General features: G+C 43.3%; 1 protein-coding gene across 2 annotated transcripts in view; it reads left to right on the top strand.

Moving 5' to 3' along the window:
* PHEX (phosphate regulating endopeptidase X-linked) overlaps positions 1–13,545 on the top strand; it is a gene marked incomplete at its 5' end in the record, with an annotated part of 98,583 nt that overhangs the window by 1,522 nt on the left and 83,516 nt on the right. The window contains 4 exons of one of the 2 annotated variants that reach the window (XM_081909175.1): positions 2,487–2,672; positions 7,239–7,355; positions 7,537–7,605; positions 9,102–9,263. In XM_081909175.1, coding sequence (XP_081765301.1) covers positions 2,487–2,672; positions 7,239–7,355; positions 7,537–7,605; positions 9,102–9,263 — 534 coding nt within the window. Of the gene's footprint in view, positions 1–1,726; positions 2,673–7,238; positions 7,356–7,536; positions 7,606–9,101; positions 9,264–13,545 lie in introns of those variants that run through there. The other variant, XM_081909176.1, reaches the window with a different exon arrangement.

Consider the following 13,545-nt stretch of genomic DNA (forward strand, 5'->3'; position numbering starts at 1 on the left):
GAGATCTGAATTCATTTAAAGTAGCTAGGTCAGGGGTCAGTAACCCACGGCTCCGGAGCCGCATGTGGCTCTTTTACACCTTTGCTGCGGCTCCGGGGCAGATACTAGCGGGGGGAGGAGGCGCATTGTGTGCCCCGACACTCCCCACTGTTTTAAATGTCGCAGTGGTTTTGCGGCTCCCAGTTTTTTTTTCTTCGGTCCAAGTGGCTCTTTTTGTCTTAAAGGTTGCAGACCCCTGAGCTAGGTGTTTCCTTAACACATCTTTTCATATCTTGGGCTTCAACTTCCTCCTTGCATCCTTAATTCTGTTATCACAAAATTGGGCACTACTTTCCTTTTGGCTGAAAACAGGTGCAAAGTAGGTGCTGGGCAGTTCTGCCCTCTCTGTCACCCAATAGCCTATTTCCATCTTCTCCACGCAGAGAACCTACAATTTATTCTTCCTCTTGCTTCAAACATAGCTGAGGAAACCTTTTATTATGTGCCTTCAATATTTAAGAAACTCCCATCTATCTTGGACTCCCTTCTCTTTGAATATCCAGCCTGAGCAAACTCAGGCAACATTTAGCGTTTCTGAAACAAGGGTCGTGGTGGTTTGAGTTAATGCTATGTGTGACGGCTAATTGTGGCAAGTAATGGTGTCCACAGAAGCCTTCAGATGGACAACTGTCTAATGCAGCTGGCACTGATACAATGTGTCTGTCTTAATGAAGTTTGAGTATTCAAACATGAATTATATGATGCCATGTGATGCCACAGAAACACCTTTCCCAGTATAAACCAAATTAGTGGCAGACAAGAATGCACATTGCCCTGGGACATAATGTTTAACTTCTTCAGTTTTTCAACCCAATAGTGTTTTTCTGGATAGTGTGAAAGCAAAGCAGTTTCACTGGAATTCTGTACAAAAAGGAAAAATGCTGAAATTTTTGCATCTAAGGGCAGGTAGGTTTACACTGGCAAATACAGAAAGGAACAGAGCAGAAAGATGTAACTAGTTATTGCAATGGGATCAAAGTTGGTGTGAAAACAGAGGTCAGCTACTGCCTGTAAGAACTTCAGCCAATGAAACATGGCGAAATGTCCTGACTGAAGTCATTCTGTGTTTTTAACTACCCTTTTCAGAAAAAGGCTCAGGGAGAGGACAATGGCAGATCTTGGCAGGAGCAGACTTAGAAATTGGAGCCAAAGCTGAGTTTCACAATCTACTGTCAGTTCCAGGACTCAGTCCTGGAATCTATATATAAGATGGGAAACACTGTACAGTAGTGTAGAAAACACTTCTGAGCATATGCAATTTTCTCACTGGTGAAGAACAGTACTTTCTTTGCAAATATGGGGTTAAGGACATAACAGTTTTTAACAGATTTGGAGATAGATAACACATTAGAAGATAGATAGCAAATTTAGACTGCAACCATAAAAAAAAAAATCACACTGAACTCACTGGACCTTACTTCAGACTTAAGTATTTCTGAAGGCAATAAAATTTAATCATGGAAATTTTAAACACTCTCCATTACAAAGGAGCCAATTCCAGATTTCACTCTTTAAAATGTGAAATCTATATATTTGGATTCCAAACACAGGGATTTCGCATTTTAAAAGGTTCAGTCTGATTAAAACTGATTCTAGAAGACCAGATCCACTCCAGAGTTAGAGCATATATGTACAATGCCCTCCTCATGGACCAAACCCAGTTATTTAATGTTTCTCACCCTCACAGTCAGCCTGCTGCTCATCTCAGCTTTCCTCCTCAAAACGAAGGACTATGTTTGGACAGAGCTTACAAAAGCACCACAGTCCCTGAAATATAACTTTCCCATGTCTTTAAAACCCTTCTGTAGGCTGTTTTAATAACTGCTTTGCCTTCACTTAAGCATGACTCTGATGCTTGGCACTTGGTGTCGTACACAAACATCCCAAAATAAAAATGCTACAAGATATCCCAGGAACTCCTTGGGAGCTTTAAAAAGAGATTTGCGCTTGGGGACCAAATGTCTTTTCTTCAATGAAGACAAATGGTGCGACTAGGCTGAAAAGGAACCACCATCAGCACATAATGAGATTTCTTAAATAGGTGCAAGGAAACTTTCCTGTCAACATAGTGCCTGCAAAACTTTGTCAGATGTCCAGTTCCTGATTGGAAGATTTTTTTTTTTAATGTTTTAATTGCTGGAAGTTGGAATAGTTAAACCATCTGTTTGGACAGCATTGTGAAATGTTTATGTCTTGAACTGCTGATAAAAGTGGTCTGCTTGCAAACAGCGAGTGCAATAAATTAAATTGTCCCTGCCTGTCTTTCCAAGTCTTGGTCAGAGAAGAAACTCAAGGCTGCATTTTATGTGGTTCTCCTCCTTACCCCTACCCCATTTTGGGAAGAGTGAGAGACTTGGAAATGTGTCCTGACAGTAACATTACTTATACGAAATAAGAGCAATTGGGGAAAGGGCACCCATGGATGGGACTTCTCTGTGAATGAACAGGAACGAGCCGCAGTAGAAAGAAAAGCAGACCTCCTTTCAGAGAGCTTTGCAAGTCCAACGTGATGGAAGGCGAGGCAGCAGGGGGTTCGATGCCAGCCGGCAAGAAAGCAGCCAGCAAACCGATGCGGATAGCCCTTGGCGTGTTCGTGACCAGCACGGTCGCGCTTGGCACTGCGCTTTTCCTGGGTAAGTGTCAAAAAAATTGTGGCAGCATAAAATGAAACTTTTGCAAGGCTCTTAAAAAAAAACCCAACCCTGGCTACAACAGCTTTGCCACTTGTATTCGGTTTGCTTAACTATGCTAATCACATTTTAATGTTCCTTCACTCCCACTGCTATTCAGTTGAAACGATGAATGAGCTTATTGTTGGTGGAGGGTCTTGGCTCTATGTGAAGGACTACCTAAGAGGATTCAAAGGTCCTGAAGTTACTATCCTGCTGTTCTAGGATTCTGCAGAAATTGCAAATTAAGTTAACACTTTCCATTTTTAGTATTTGGAGATTCACTAGAAGCACATTTCATGCATCCCCCGCCCCGAACTCACCAGCTGACTGGGAAATATCAAAGGTGGCTGTGAAAACATGTTAAAAAGCAATGTAAAATCAGAAACCTGCAGATTAAACACACACACACACACAAAATTCTAAGTTAATATCAACAACTGGCTGGATCCAAAAGACAGCCACTAAGTCACGGTATCTCTCAAGTTGCGATGATTAACATACGGCCTCTGAATGAATACTGCTAATAGCTTATGTGTCTTTCAAAGATTGAATTTCATGCATGTACTTTTTGCGGGGGCCCTTTTAGGGAGTCCTTCTATTTGATTTTCAATGCAATGATGGCTAAGTCTGCTGTCCTATAGCCACTTTCCTAGAAGTAAGCCTCATTGGATTCAGTGAAGCTTCCAAGTAGAGATTGCATGGTAAACGTTCTAATGATGTTTTGGACAGTCCACAAAGATATCATTAAAAGATTAATAGATGAATTGTGGAGTCTTTAAAGAGGTGAGGAAATAATCTCTTCATCAGATGCTTTAACTAAATCTGAAAGAGCTGAAAGACAAATATTTCCTACCCAATATCTTGTTGCTGTGATGAAGAACTTGTACTGAATTATTGCATGATAGTCATTGCCAAGATCCATTTACTGAATGATTTATTCAAAATATTGTGGTCAAAGGGGTTGCAAAGAGTAAGGTAATGCAGTGGCCATGTCTACATATTCAAAATTAATCTCTATAGGCATTATTGGAACTGTAAGACTATGAGGGGAGGAGGGGAAGTTATCTAACAGAATTCGAAGTACAGTGGTACCTCGGGTTACATAAGCTTCAGGTTACATACACTTCAAGTTGCAGCCTCTGCTGACCCAGAAATATTACCTCGGGTTAATAACTTTGCTTCAGGATGAGAACAGAAATCGTGCTCTGGTGGCGCGGCAGCAGCAGGAGGCCACATTAGCTAAAGTGGTGCTTCAAGTTAAGAACAGTTTCAGGTTAAGTACGGACCTCCGGAACGAATTAAGTACTTAACCCGAGGTGCCACTGTACCTTTATTATGATTTCCATGGTCATGACAGTTAAACTAGCGCAGGACCTGATACAAGGTTGTAGCATAGATGTACCATCTATGTCTAAGGAAAAGATATTGTTCTTTGTATCTATTGTATAATCCCAGTGGATTGAAAAAGACTACAGCGCCCACCTAGGCATTTCCTCAGTAGTAAGCCCTGCTGAATTCAATGGGGACTTCCTCTCAGATGAGTGTGGACAGGATTGCAAGCCACTGAACAGAAAAGGATTTTCCTTACTGAGCGCCTTTAACAGAATATTCCAGATTATTGTCAGGGTATATATATTCTACACACAGGAGATCAAAATTAAAACTTAATTTTGCAAAGGAATTATGCATTCTTTTTTAAAGCTTTGCATGCTTTAACCTGCCTTCCAAAGACTCTTTATTATATGTTTTTCCCCCCAAACCTGATGGAAAGGACAAAAAAACAAAGCGAAATTCTATGGTTTAGAGTCAGCCTCTAGGGGCCCAGAAACAGGAGACAGGCAGCCAGATACCTGTAGTAATCCCTCCCTCATGAGAACACACTATGCAGAACTATCTTCCTTTACGACTTTTTTCAGCCACACTGTGCTGGAGAAACATTCTTTAAACATCATTACTATGCAAAATCTCAGATTGACTCTTGGATGTACTCAGTACACACAGTCCCCAACTTCTGTACAACTTGCAGAGCTCAGTACTGCAAATATATACAAACAAGCTTCTTCACATGGACAGCAATTTACCTGAAGACATTTTTTTCCATGTATGCATTTTTTTATAATTGTTTATAGGGCTCATGGAGAACACAAGCTCTAACAACAGCTAAAGAGCAAAGTATTGGGATGGAATGAATATGGGGCAAACTCTATATTGTATGCATGTTGTAATGACAAAAAAAGCCCCATTGTGCAACCAGTTGTCCTTGGACAGGGCTTCCACTCATGGGGCTTGTGTTAGGTCAGGCATGGCCAAACTTAGCCCTCCCGCTGTTTTGGGACTACAACTCCCACCATCCCTAACTAACAGAACCAGTGGTCAGGGATGATGGGAATTGTAGTCCCAAAACAGCGGGAGGGCCAAGTTTGGCCATGCCTGTGTTAGGTGAATCCCACCCTAATTAAGCATGTGGGGAGGAGCGTAAGGGAGGAGGAGATGCACCCTTTCTCTCTTCGCTGTCTAAACATTTTGACAGTGCCAGATCACTCCAGGTGGACCCAATCTGACCTGAGCTTGCTCAAACCCACCCTGTCTGAATCACGGTCCACCCCAAATTGACTTAGTTTGGTTTGGGTTCAAGGATTCAGTCATACTGGTTGCACATCCCTAAGGCTTCACCCTTTTCCCACCAGATGTTTTCCCACCCCAAATCACTCTGTTCAAACTGCTTTCCCCCCTGCAGAATTCTAACAATCTTCTGGAATTACCTAACCACCACCTTTGCCCTTTGTTCTTCTCAAAATCGTAGCACCCTAAGGTGGCTTTCAATTTTTTAAAAAAACTGTTGTGCTTGGTTACCATTTATATTATGTTTTTAATTCACTGCATCCCTGTAAGCTCAGAGCAGAGAGCTTCTCTTTGAGGAGCAAAATTTGTCAGTAATAAAACATTTGAATATATGCAATTTTTAAATAGCCATAAAAATCAAGTCCTGTTCATCTTTGGCAACAAGATACAGTGGTACCTCGGTTTACGAACTTAATCCGTTCTGGATGTCCGTTCTTAAACCAAAGTTGTTCTTAAACCGAGGCGCGCTTTCCCTAATGAGGCCTCCCGCCGCCAGTGCCTTTCCACCATTCGGCTTAGACCGAGGTCAAGTTCACAAACCAGGACACTACTTCCGGTTTTGCAGAGATTGTAAACCAACTAGTTAGTAAACAGGGCTGTTCTTAAACCGAAGTACCACTGTAGTTGGTAAAGCAGAAGGATCTTTCAGAACTTAGAGAAGTCAGAAAGTACGGTACATTCTCAGGAACCATTCTCATGGCTGTGATATTTAGCAGTTACATCATTTGTATACAAATAGCTATCTGCAGCCCATAAAGTTTTTGGACAATAAAACAGATTGTGTGCATTCCATTAAGTGGATAAAGGACTAATCTCTGTTCCCTGTGTGACAGTGTTGGATCCAGATTAGTCACGCTTAGCGGAGTCTCATGGGAATGAATGGTTCTCATGTTATTCATAGTGAACTTGTCTCACTTATTTCAGCAGGTCCAATCTAAGGGAACTGTAGTTTGTTAAGGGTGCTGAAAGTTGTTAGGAGGCTTCTCTTCTCCTCCCAAAGTTCCTTGAGAAGAGGAATTGATTGTTAAGCCAACTGTCAGGACCCTCAATAAACTACAGTTCCTAGAATTATTTGAGGGACGCCATGACTGTTTAAAGTGGTATGATACTGCTTTAATTGTATAGTTCAGCTGGGGCTTAAGCTTGGGGCCAACACATAATGTTTACATAGTAAAGGAATTAATACATTTTAGTTCTCTCACTCGTTGTTCTTCATAATTTATGAACCATCCCTAATAGTGAAAGAATTAGCACATTTGAAGCAAAATCTTTCCAAGAATACTGATTATTTTTCATTAAACTAACATTGCTTCAGATCTCAAACAGCTTGATTTAGAGTAACCTTCTTGAGATCATTTCTGCTCTTCCCATTAGCAACTGGGGGCCAAATTCATCATAGTGGAGCTATATCGGTTCATCTACTAGTGTGGTGAGACGCACAGGAGACAACTCCATCTCTCTCCATTACCTTCCTCCTTTGCTAGACTGGCCTTAGAGAGTCCTCAGGAAGGCTGTCTGTGAATGGCTTTACCTGCTACACTGCTGCACCCTTTTCTTCCCAGTTCTTGAATCATTCTGCTCTCTAGCCTTTGAAGAAAAAAATAGAGAATGGAAGGTAAAACGTAAGCATCTGTCTCTTTGGCATGCTGGCTAGCAATCTGATTCAGGACTGATTCCTATATTATGTTGGTGGTGTGTTGTTGTGGCTGAAAAGATAAACAGTGTGGGTGCTGCTCCCTGCGCTGTTTGACAAACAGCACCCCTTTTTCTTTCTGGCAACCATTGATGCTGCCAGTGTAACCTGAGCATTGTCTAATACTTTTTGAATTACTATTGCATGTGTTGACCAAGGATGCTGGAATTTTGCTTATGCACTAGCATGGTTTCCTTTGCTTTTTGCATTAGTGTTTGGTCCTTTGGATCTCAGCCGCTTCCTGCATGCTTCCTCCTTTGGCCTTTCCAGCACCAGAGCTCCAATGTCGGTTGGATCAGAGCTTCAGAGGAACCAGGGGCTTTGGAGAGGTAGGCTGTGACACTAGAGCTCCCTCTCTGGCACTGAAGCTTTATTTCCAGCTTTGGAGAGGATGATCTAATTGATCCTCCGGTCCCTAGGACACCCTCCCAGGGGCCATCAGATTGAACCCTGAGTCAATACATTTGCCCAACAACTATTGTTAATCTATGTAATATTTTCCTTTTGCAGTTAGCCAAGATCTTATAAAATTTCATCCTAAGCAACAATACTGCTTGACTTCCGAATGCATCGAAGCTGGTAAGTGGCGTATGTTCTTTTTTTGTATTATAGTCAAAGCAAATTGGTATGGAGAAACATTGAATGCTTATGTGCACCAGTAGCTTTAATAAACTGTCTTGTGCTTTGAAAATCAACATCTAAGTAAGCCATTTATGTTAAATCTGCAATGCAGTTGCCTCCCCGAGACCACTGGCAGAATTCTGATGGATCAGACCAAAGGTTTCTCTAATTCAAAATTGTGTTTCCCACAGGGATTCCAAGCCAGGTTGTTTTGGGAACACCAGAGGGGTGTAGCACTAGCTATGGAGTTAGAGATATTGCCTGGTGGGCAAAGGCCTAGTGAAGATGCCCTAATGAAGTGCTTCAGGCCTAACTAGATAAAATCTCTGATAGGATCTTCTGGAGTCTTATTTCTTTGGTTAAAAGCAGCCAAGGGGCCCCAGTTTGGATTGGGGCATAGCTTTGGGAGAGAGTAGGGTATTATGAACCTAGGCAGCTGCACTGAGTCAGACCACTGGCCCATCTAACCCAGTATTGCCAGAGTTGCAGTAGGTCTCCAGGATTTCAGACAGGAGTCTCTCCCAGCTATATCTGGAGATGCCAGGGGCTGAACCAAGGACAATTCCGCTTGCAAACCAGATGCTGACCCACTGAGCCGTGGCCCTTTCTCCCCAGGCTATTTACCATGCTTAAATCTTCCACTGAAGCTGGTGGAAGAGAGAAGCAACATGGAGGAGGCAAAAGACAGGTACAATATGAGTATTTGCCTTCTGCTCCTCCAAGGCTTACAAGCGCTTCAGAAAGGGGGTGTGATTTCCATTGTGGAAATAGCACAGGAATAACAGATTAACCCTGGAGCCCTGATCAAAAATAGGAGGCATCTGGGCTGCTTTTTAATTAAAGAAAAAAGCCTATGGTCACAGCCACTCATTTAAAGCACTCTTATGTGACTTTAACAGCCATGGGTTCCCCCAAAGAATCCTGGCAACTGAAGTTTTTTAATGGTGCTGGGAATGGGAGCTGTGTGAGGTGTCTTCTAATGGTTGTCAGCACCCTTAATAAACTATAGTTCCCAGCACCCTTAATAAACTGTAGTGGTCATGGCTGTTAAAGTGGTAAAAGAGAGCTTTAAATCTATGGTGCGGAGATGACCAGGTCTCCCCCAACTCTAATACAGCTTTCAGAATTTCTGCCTCAGATTGCCTACTTGAGAGAAAATCAACAGCATGTTCATGGAATTTGGAGGCAACGGGAATTAGTGAGGCTGGTTGGGATTTGATGGTGATGGTGGTCAAGGGAAGGCCTTTTTCGGGATGGAGGAGACAGTGGTATGTTTGAACACAGCAGGGAAGGAGCCAGAGGAACCAGGTAGGAAGAAGGATGGGGAGAAATCAAAACAGGGAGGTGGTAACTAGGAGGGAAACCACAGGGTTTCCCCCCCTCTTTAGTACAGTAATGTGTAACACCTTTGTAATGCTGAAGAAGTTTTTGTTAAATTATGTGACTCTTTTCAGCTGCTGCAATCAGAAGCAAATTAAATACATCTGTGGATCCCTGTGATGATTTCTTTCGGTTTGCCTGTGAAGGGTGGATACAGAATAACCCAATTCCTGAAGATTCATCAAATTATGGAATCTATCCATGGCTGAGGCACAATGTGGATCTCAAGTTGAAAGGTAGGTGACTCCTTTCTTGAAAGCTTCCTGCACTTCCTCATCCTTGTTGTTGTTGTTGCTTACCTTCAGTGTGTATAGTGTGTTCCTTGATAAAAATGCACTCAGGTGAAAATAAGAGGATATCAGAGCTGGTCATTGTATAAAATAGAAATCACACACAAATAAGACTAGGCATGGCCAATAATCTGCCTGAACACTCAAATGCTATTTCCAGGCATGGGGAATAGAGTTATGTGGTGCTTCCCCCCCCCCCCAATGTTTAGGAGTACTCTCATTTTGACTCAAGAAAATCACCATTTTATAGTTCAAATCAGTAAAAATATATACAGTAAATGAACAAAAGTACAAAGATTCACAAAATGTTTAGGGGGTATGTGTACCCCTGCATACCCCCAGAAAAAATAAATCACTGGAATTATGCATGCAAGCTTCACTCCCAATGTCCCCATACATGCTTAGTTTCTGATCTTCTCCATGTTGAGCTGGGATGGTCTTTAGGAGACTTTTACTTGCATTCACAAATGAAAGTTGGAATACTCTGAATGATCTGAGACCATTCTTTATCAGGGTTTCCAATTGTGTGGAAGTGTCTAGTCATGTTCAAGCAAATACAAGAAACAGCCCACTGCAGGCCTAGCCAGCATGGCAAGGGGAAGTTCAAGGATTGCAATGTGTATGATGATCCTGGGTTACCCACATTTTGAGCATTCACATGTTCAGGTGCTTGAAAACACCTATTTCATCCTCCTTCCTATATGACACAAAATGACAAAATGAATGGCTTTGGTCCATCAATCTATGTGCTACATGCAACCACTATACCATTCTGGCTTTCTAATAGGTGAATGATTATCTTGTGTGAGCAGGGCAAGTGCCCCTACCCTGACTTTTGGAGGGAAACAATATTTATTTAATTTGTTTAGGAAAACCACTTGTATGCCATCTTTCACTTCACGAAACACCAAGGCGGTTTGCAAAACAATAAAAGCAAACAGCGTATAACAAAGTATAAGAATTTCCTAAGTACGCAGCAACAAAACATCAGCTAGAGCAGCTGGAAATCCCAGGAATTAGTATTAACAGGGAAAGGGGTGGGGAGTAAAGAGATATGTTTGTAATTGTAATGGGAAACACCCAGCAATCAGTGCCCACCTGATCTCTACAGGAAAATCTTTCCACATGGTAGCCCTTCTCCAGGCCATTGTACAGTATAAAATATACATCTGAAGAAAATACAACAGGCAGCTTGGCCCTCCAAATGTTTTGGGACTACAACTCCCATCATCCCTAGCTAACAGGACCAGTGGTCAGGGAATTGTAGTCGCAAAACATCTGCCTATGCCTGAAATACAACCATTTCTCAGGGAATAGCTTCATGTAGTGATTTTCAGAATCGCCACCAGCTACACTTGTTATTACTAGCAGTTCTATACATATATGGACAATTTGTACACCGTGTAACACGTTCACCTTTTTTTTTTTTACGTCTGCAGGCCATGGCACAGTTTGCAGGCTTTCCTCTACTGTTGGTAGTGACCGTTCTGGTCTATAAGTTGTATAAAAAATATTTGTGCAAACTACACATTTGTAATTTATGCAGTTCGTACAAGTGGGGGAATCCAGCTCTTCTGGGTGCATAGCATGCTCACAATCCACATCCCTGCAGTGGCCTAGCTAGCCACTCAGGTGCCCAGGACGGTGCATGCGTCCTGCAGCTGGGGACAGAGCAAGTTGCCCATGGGGGCGGGGCGAGCCAAGGCAAGGTGCACTGTGTGGAGCCTCTCTGCAGCCTCCCCCTCAGCTGTAGGGTGGCTGAGGCGGTGGGCAGACGCAAGCCCCATGCTGCTTGAAAAAGCAGAACAGAGCTTGCAGGCAGTCCGCAGACCACCTGCTGCTCAGGAGAGACGCGTGGCTCAGGCATGCTGCAGGCCCCGTGGTGTGACACCCGGTGCCCCCTGCCTCACCTAGCTATGCCTCTGGATTAGGCAGATTCATGGAGGAGAGGGCTGTTGAAGGCTACTAGCCATAAAAGCTGTGCTCTGCCTACAAAGTTGGAGACAGCAATGTTTCTGGTTTCTGGAAATCACTCGAGGGGAGAGTGCTCCTGCAATAGTGTAGGAAGATGCGTGCAGTGGGTGTGGGAGTTATTTCCCCCCAAAACTCATATTTTTGCCATTTTGTCACTCCCCCCCCCCAGTGATGACGCCCGGGGCGAACCGCACCCACCACACCTCCCTTCCTACGCCACTGCATCCCCAGTATTGTGAAAGAATCACAACATTTAACTGAGAGAGTGGTGCAAGTTTTGAGAACTGTGTGGTGTCTGTCCTTTCATAATTTTTCTTCAGCTTGTTTATTTGAAATGTGAGTATTTTAGCAGACAGGTCAAATCTAGGTGCTTAGGTGTTCAATTATCTGTCACCAAGAGAACTGTTTTGAGGAATGTCTGCATGTTTGGAGGAAAAAATAGCCTGGGGTGGAAGTGTGTAGGAAGCAAGATACTTTCATTTGAATGTTCTTTTCTTTATGTTGGATTTTACTGCAAAACCATCTCAGTGGGCAGCCACACAGAACCGCAGAGGAAAGGGGGAAAAAATACTCTTATTTTTAAGCAGCAATGTAAGGCTTCTATGATGAGAATGACATTTAACAACAGAACAAAAAAAATGGGCAATTATTAATGACAATATAATAGATGGCATTTACCATAGGGCATTGCCTATGCAGAGCCATTCCCACTCTGAGGACATATCATATCAGTATATATTGCAAATGAGGGCCAAACTAGACCAGGCTGGCACCAGGGGATGGAATCATTGGGCTCAGCAGGTCCCCACTTCTAGATGCTTGGGCCCTGCTCCTGGCTGCCACTGCCTGTTCCCTTTCTATGTGAGTGAGCAGTGAGAGGAGAACAAACAAGGAGAAGGACTCTGCTTACCTTGTTGTCTCTGTCTGGGTGCCTTTGTGGAATGGGCCCACACAGAAAACACAAATGAGTAGCATGAAGAAGGTGGGCCTGCACTAGGAAGGAGCATCTTGCTCAAGGACTTCCTAGAATTCTGGAGCTGGAACTAATGTGAGACCTAATGGGGGCAGACTTCTACATTGCAACTATTGATCAGTTTGCATACCAAAGGTCCCAGGGCAGTTTCAGCCTATGTGGACAAGTAATTTGACCCAGCACAATGTCACATCCTGTATTCCCATGAAAAGCAGTGGCAAGGGTTGCACTGGAGAGGGGAGTGAAACGCTTTCCTGCTTTAAGTTACCTCCCAACCTTATACTGAGGCTGGATCTGAGATGGGCTGGATAAATGTGCATAAAGTAATTGTTATGCACCGAAGTTCTCACCCTGGGCCAGCAGGAGGATACTGTAGATAGTTTTCACTCAGGTCCACATATGCAAATAAGGGATTGAAAGTGACATTCAGTGACTGGATAGTTACAGAAAGTGGTTACAGTTGTGTTGTAGTGGAGCTCTATATAAGCAGGCTGGCTGAACCCTTCAGTTCAGTTCTGTTCTGGCCTGTGAATAAACAAGAGCTGTTTGAAGAATCACTGTGTCGTCTGATATGTTCACCCACAACTTAACAGTAATAGGTCACAGCAAGACAAGGCAGTGACTCATCATGAACACCCCCCTTGTTCTCTTATAATGGCAATGGCACCCCACTTGAGAGGCTGAACCCCCTCCCCCCCCGGAACACACTTGGTTCCTGTCCCCTGATTTCTAGCTTGGCCCTGTGGTGTGGGTCTATAATGATTCTAATAGTTGCACTGTGTCCACTTCAATTCTCTTGTGTGGTTGGGGTCAGCTTCAGAGGTTCACTCTATCCACCTGTGAGAGTCATTAGGCTGGTGGGCATGTGAGATGGGCAGACAAGTGGTTCACCTGCACTGGGTGCCGAGCCGAGAGGGTGCTTCAGGGGATGTTACAACAATGACAAACAACGGAAGACAAGAGGCAGTGTGGGTGCGGGGTTGGGACATGCTGAATTTTAGCATGTCACTGTCACTGAAATTTTAAAGCCTGAACTCCACCACTGGGATAGGGCTTCCTTAGCATTGCCTCCCCACATGTGGAACTCTCTTCCAGTTGAGATAAGGGAGGCCCCATCTGGATTTCTTGATATTGTCTTACCAAAAAAACCACACAACCCAAGTACACCTTCAAGCATGCATATGAGCTTGGAGAATTGGAGATATGTGGAAGAAGTTTCTATTTTAGCTTTAGTCTCCAGATCAGTTCATGTATTGCCAATAAGCTGAGGGAAGGGAAAAG

This window comes from Podarcis melisellensis (genome assembly GCF_964234715.1).
Source record: "Podarcis melisellensis genome assembly, chromosome: 4".
In the NCBI taxonomy this organism is placed as follows: domain Eukaryota; kingdom Metazoa; phylum Chordata; class Lepidosauria; order Squamata; family Lacertidae; genus Podarcis; species Podarcis melisellensis.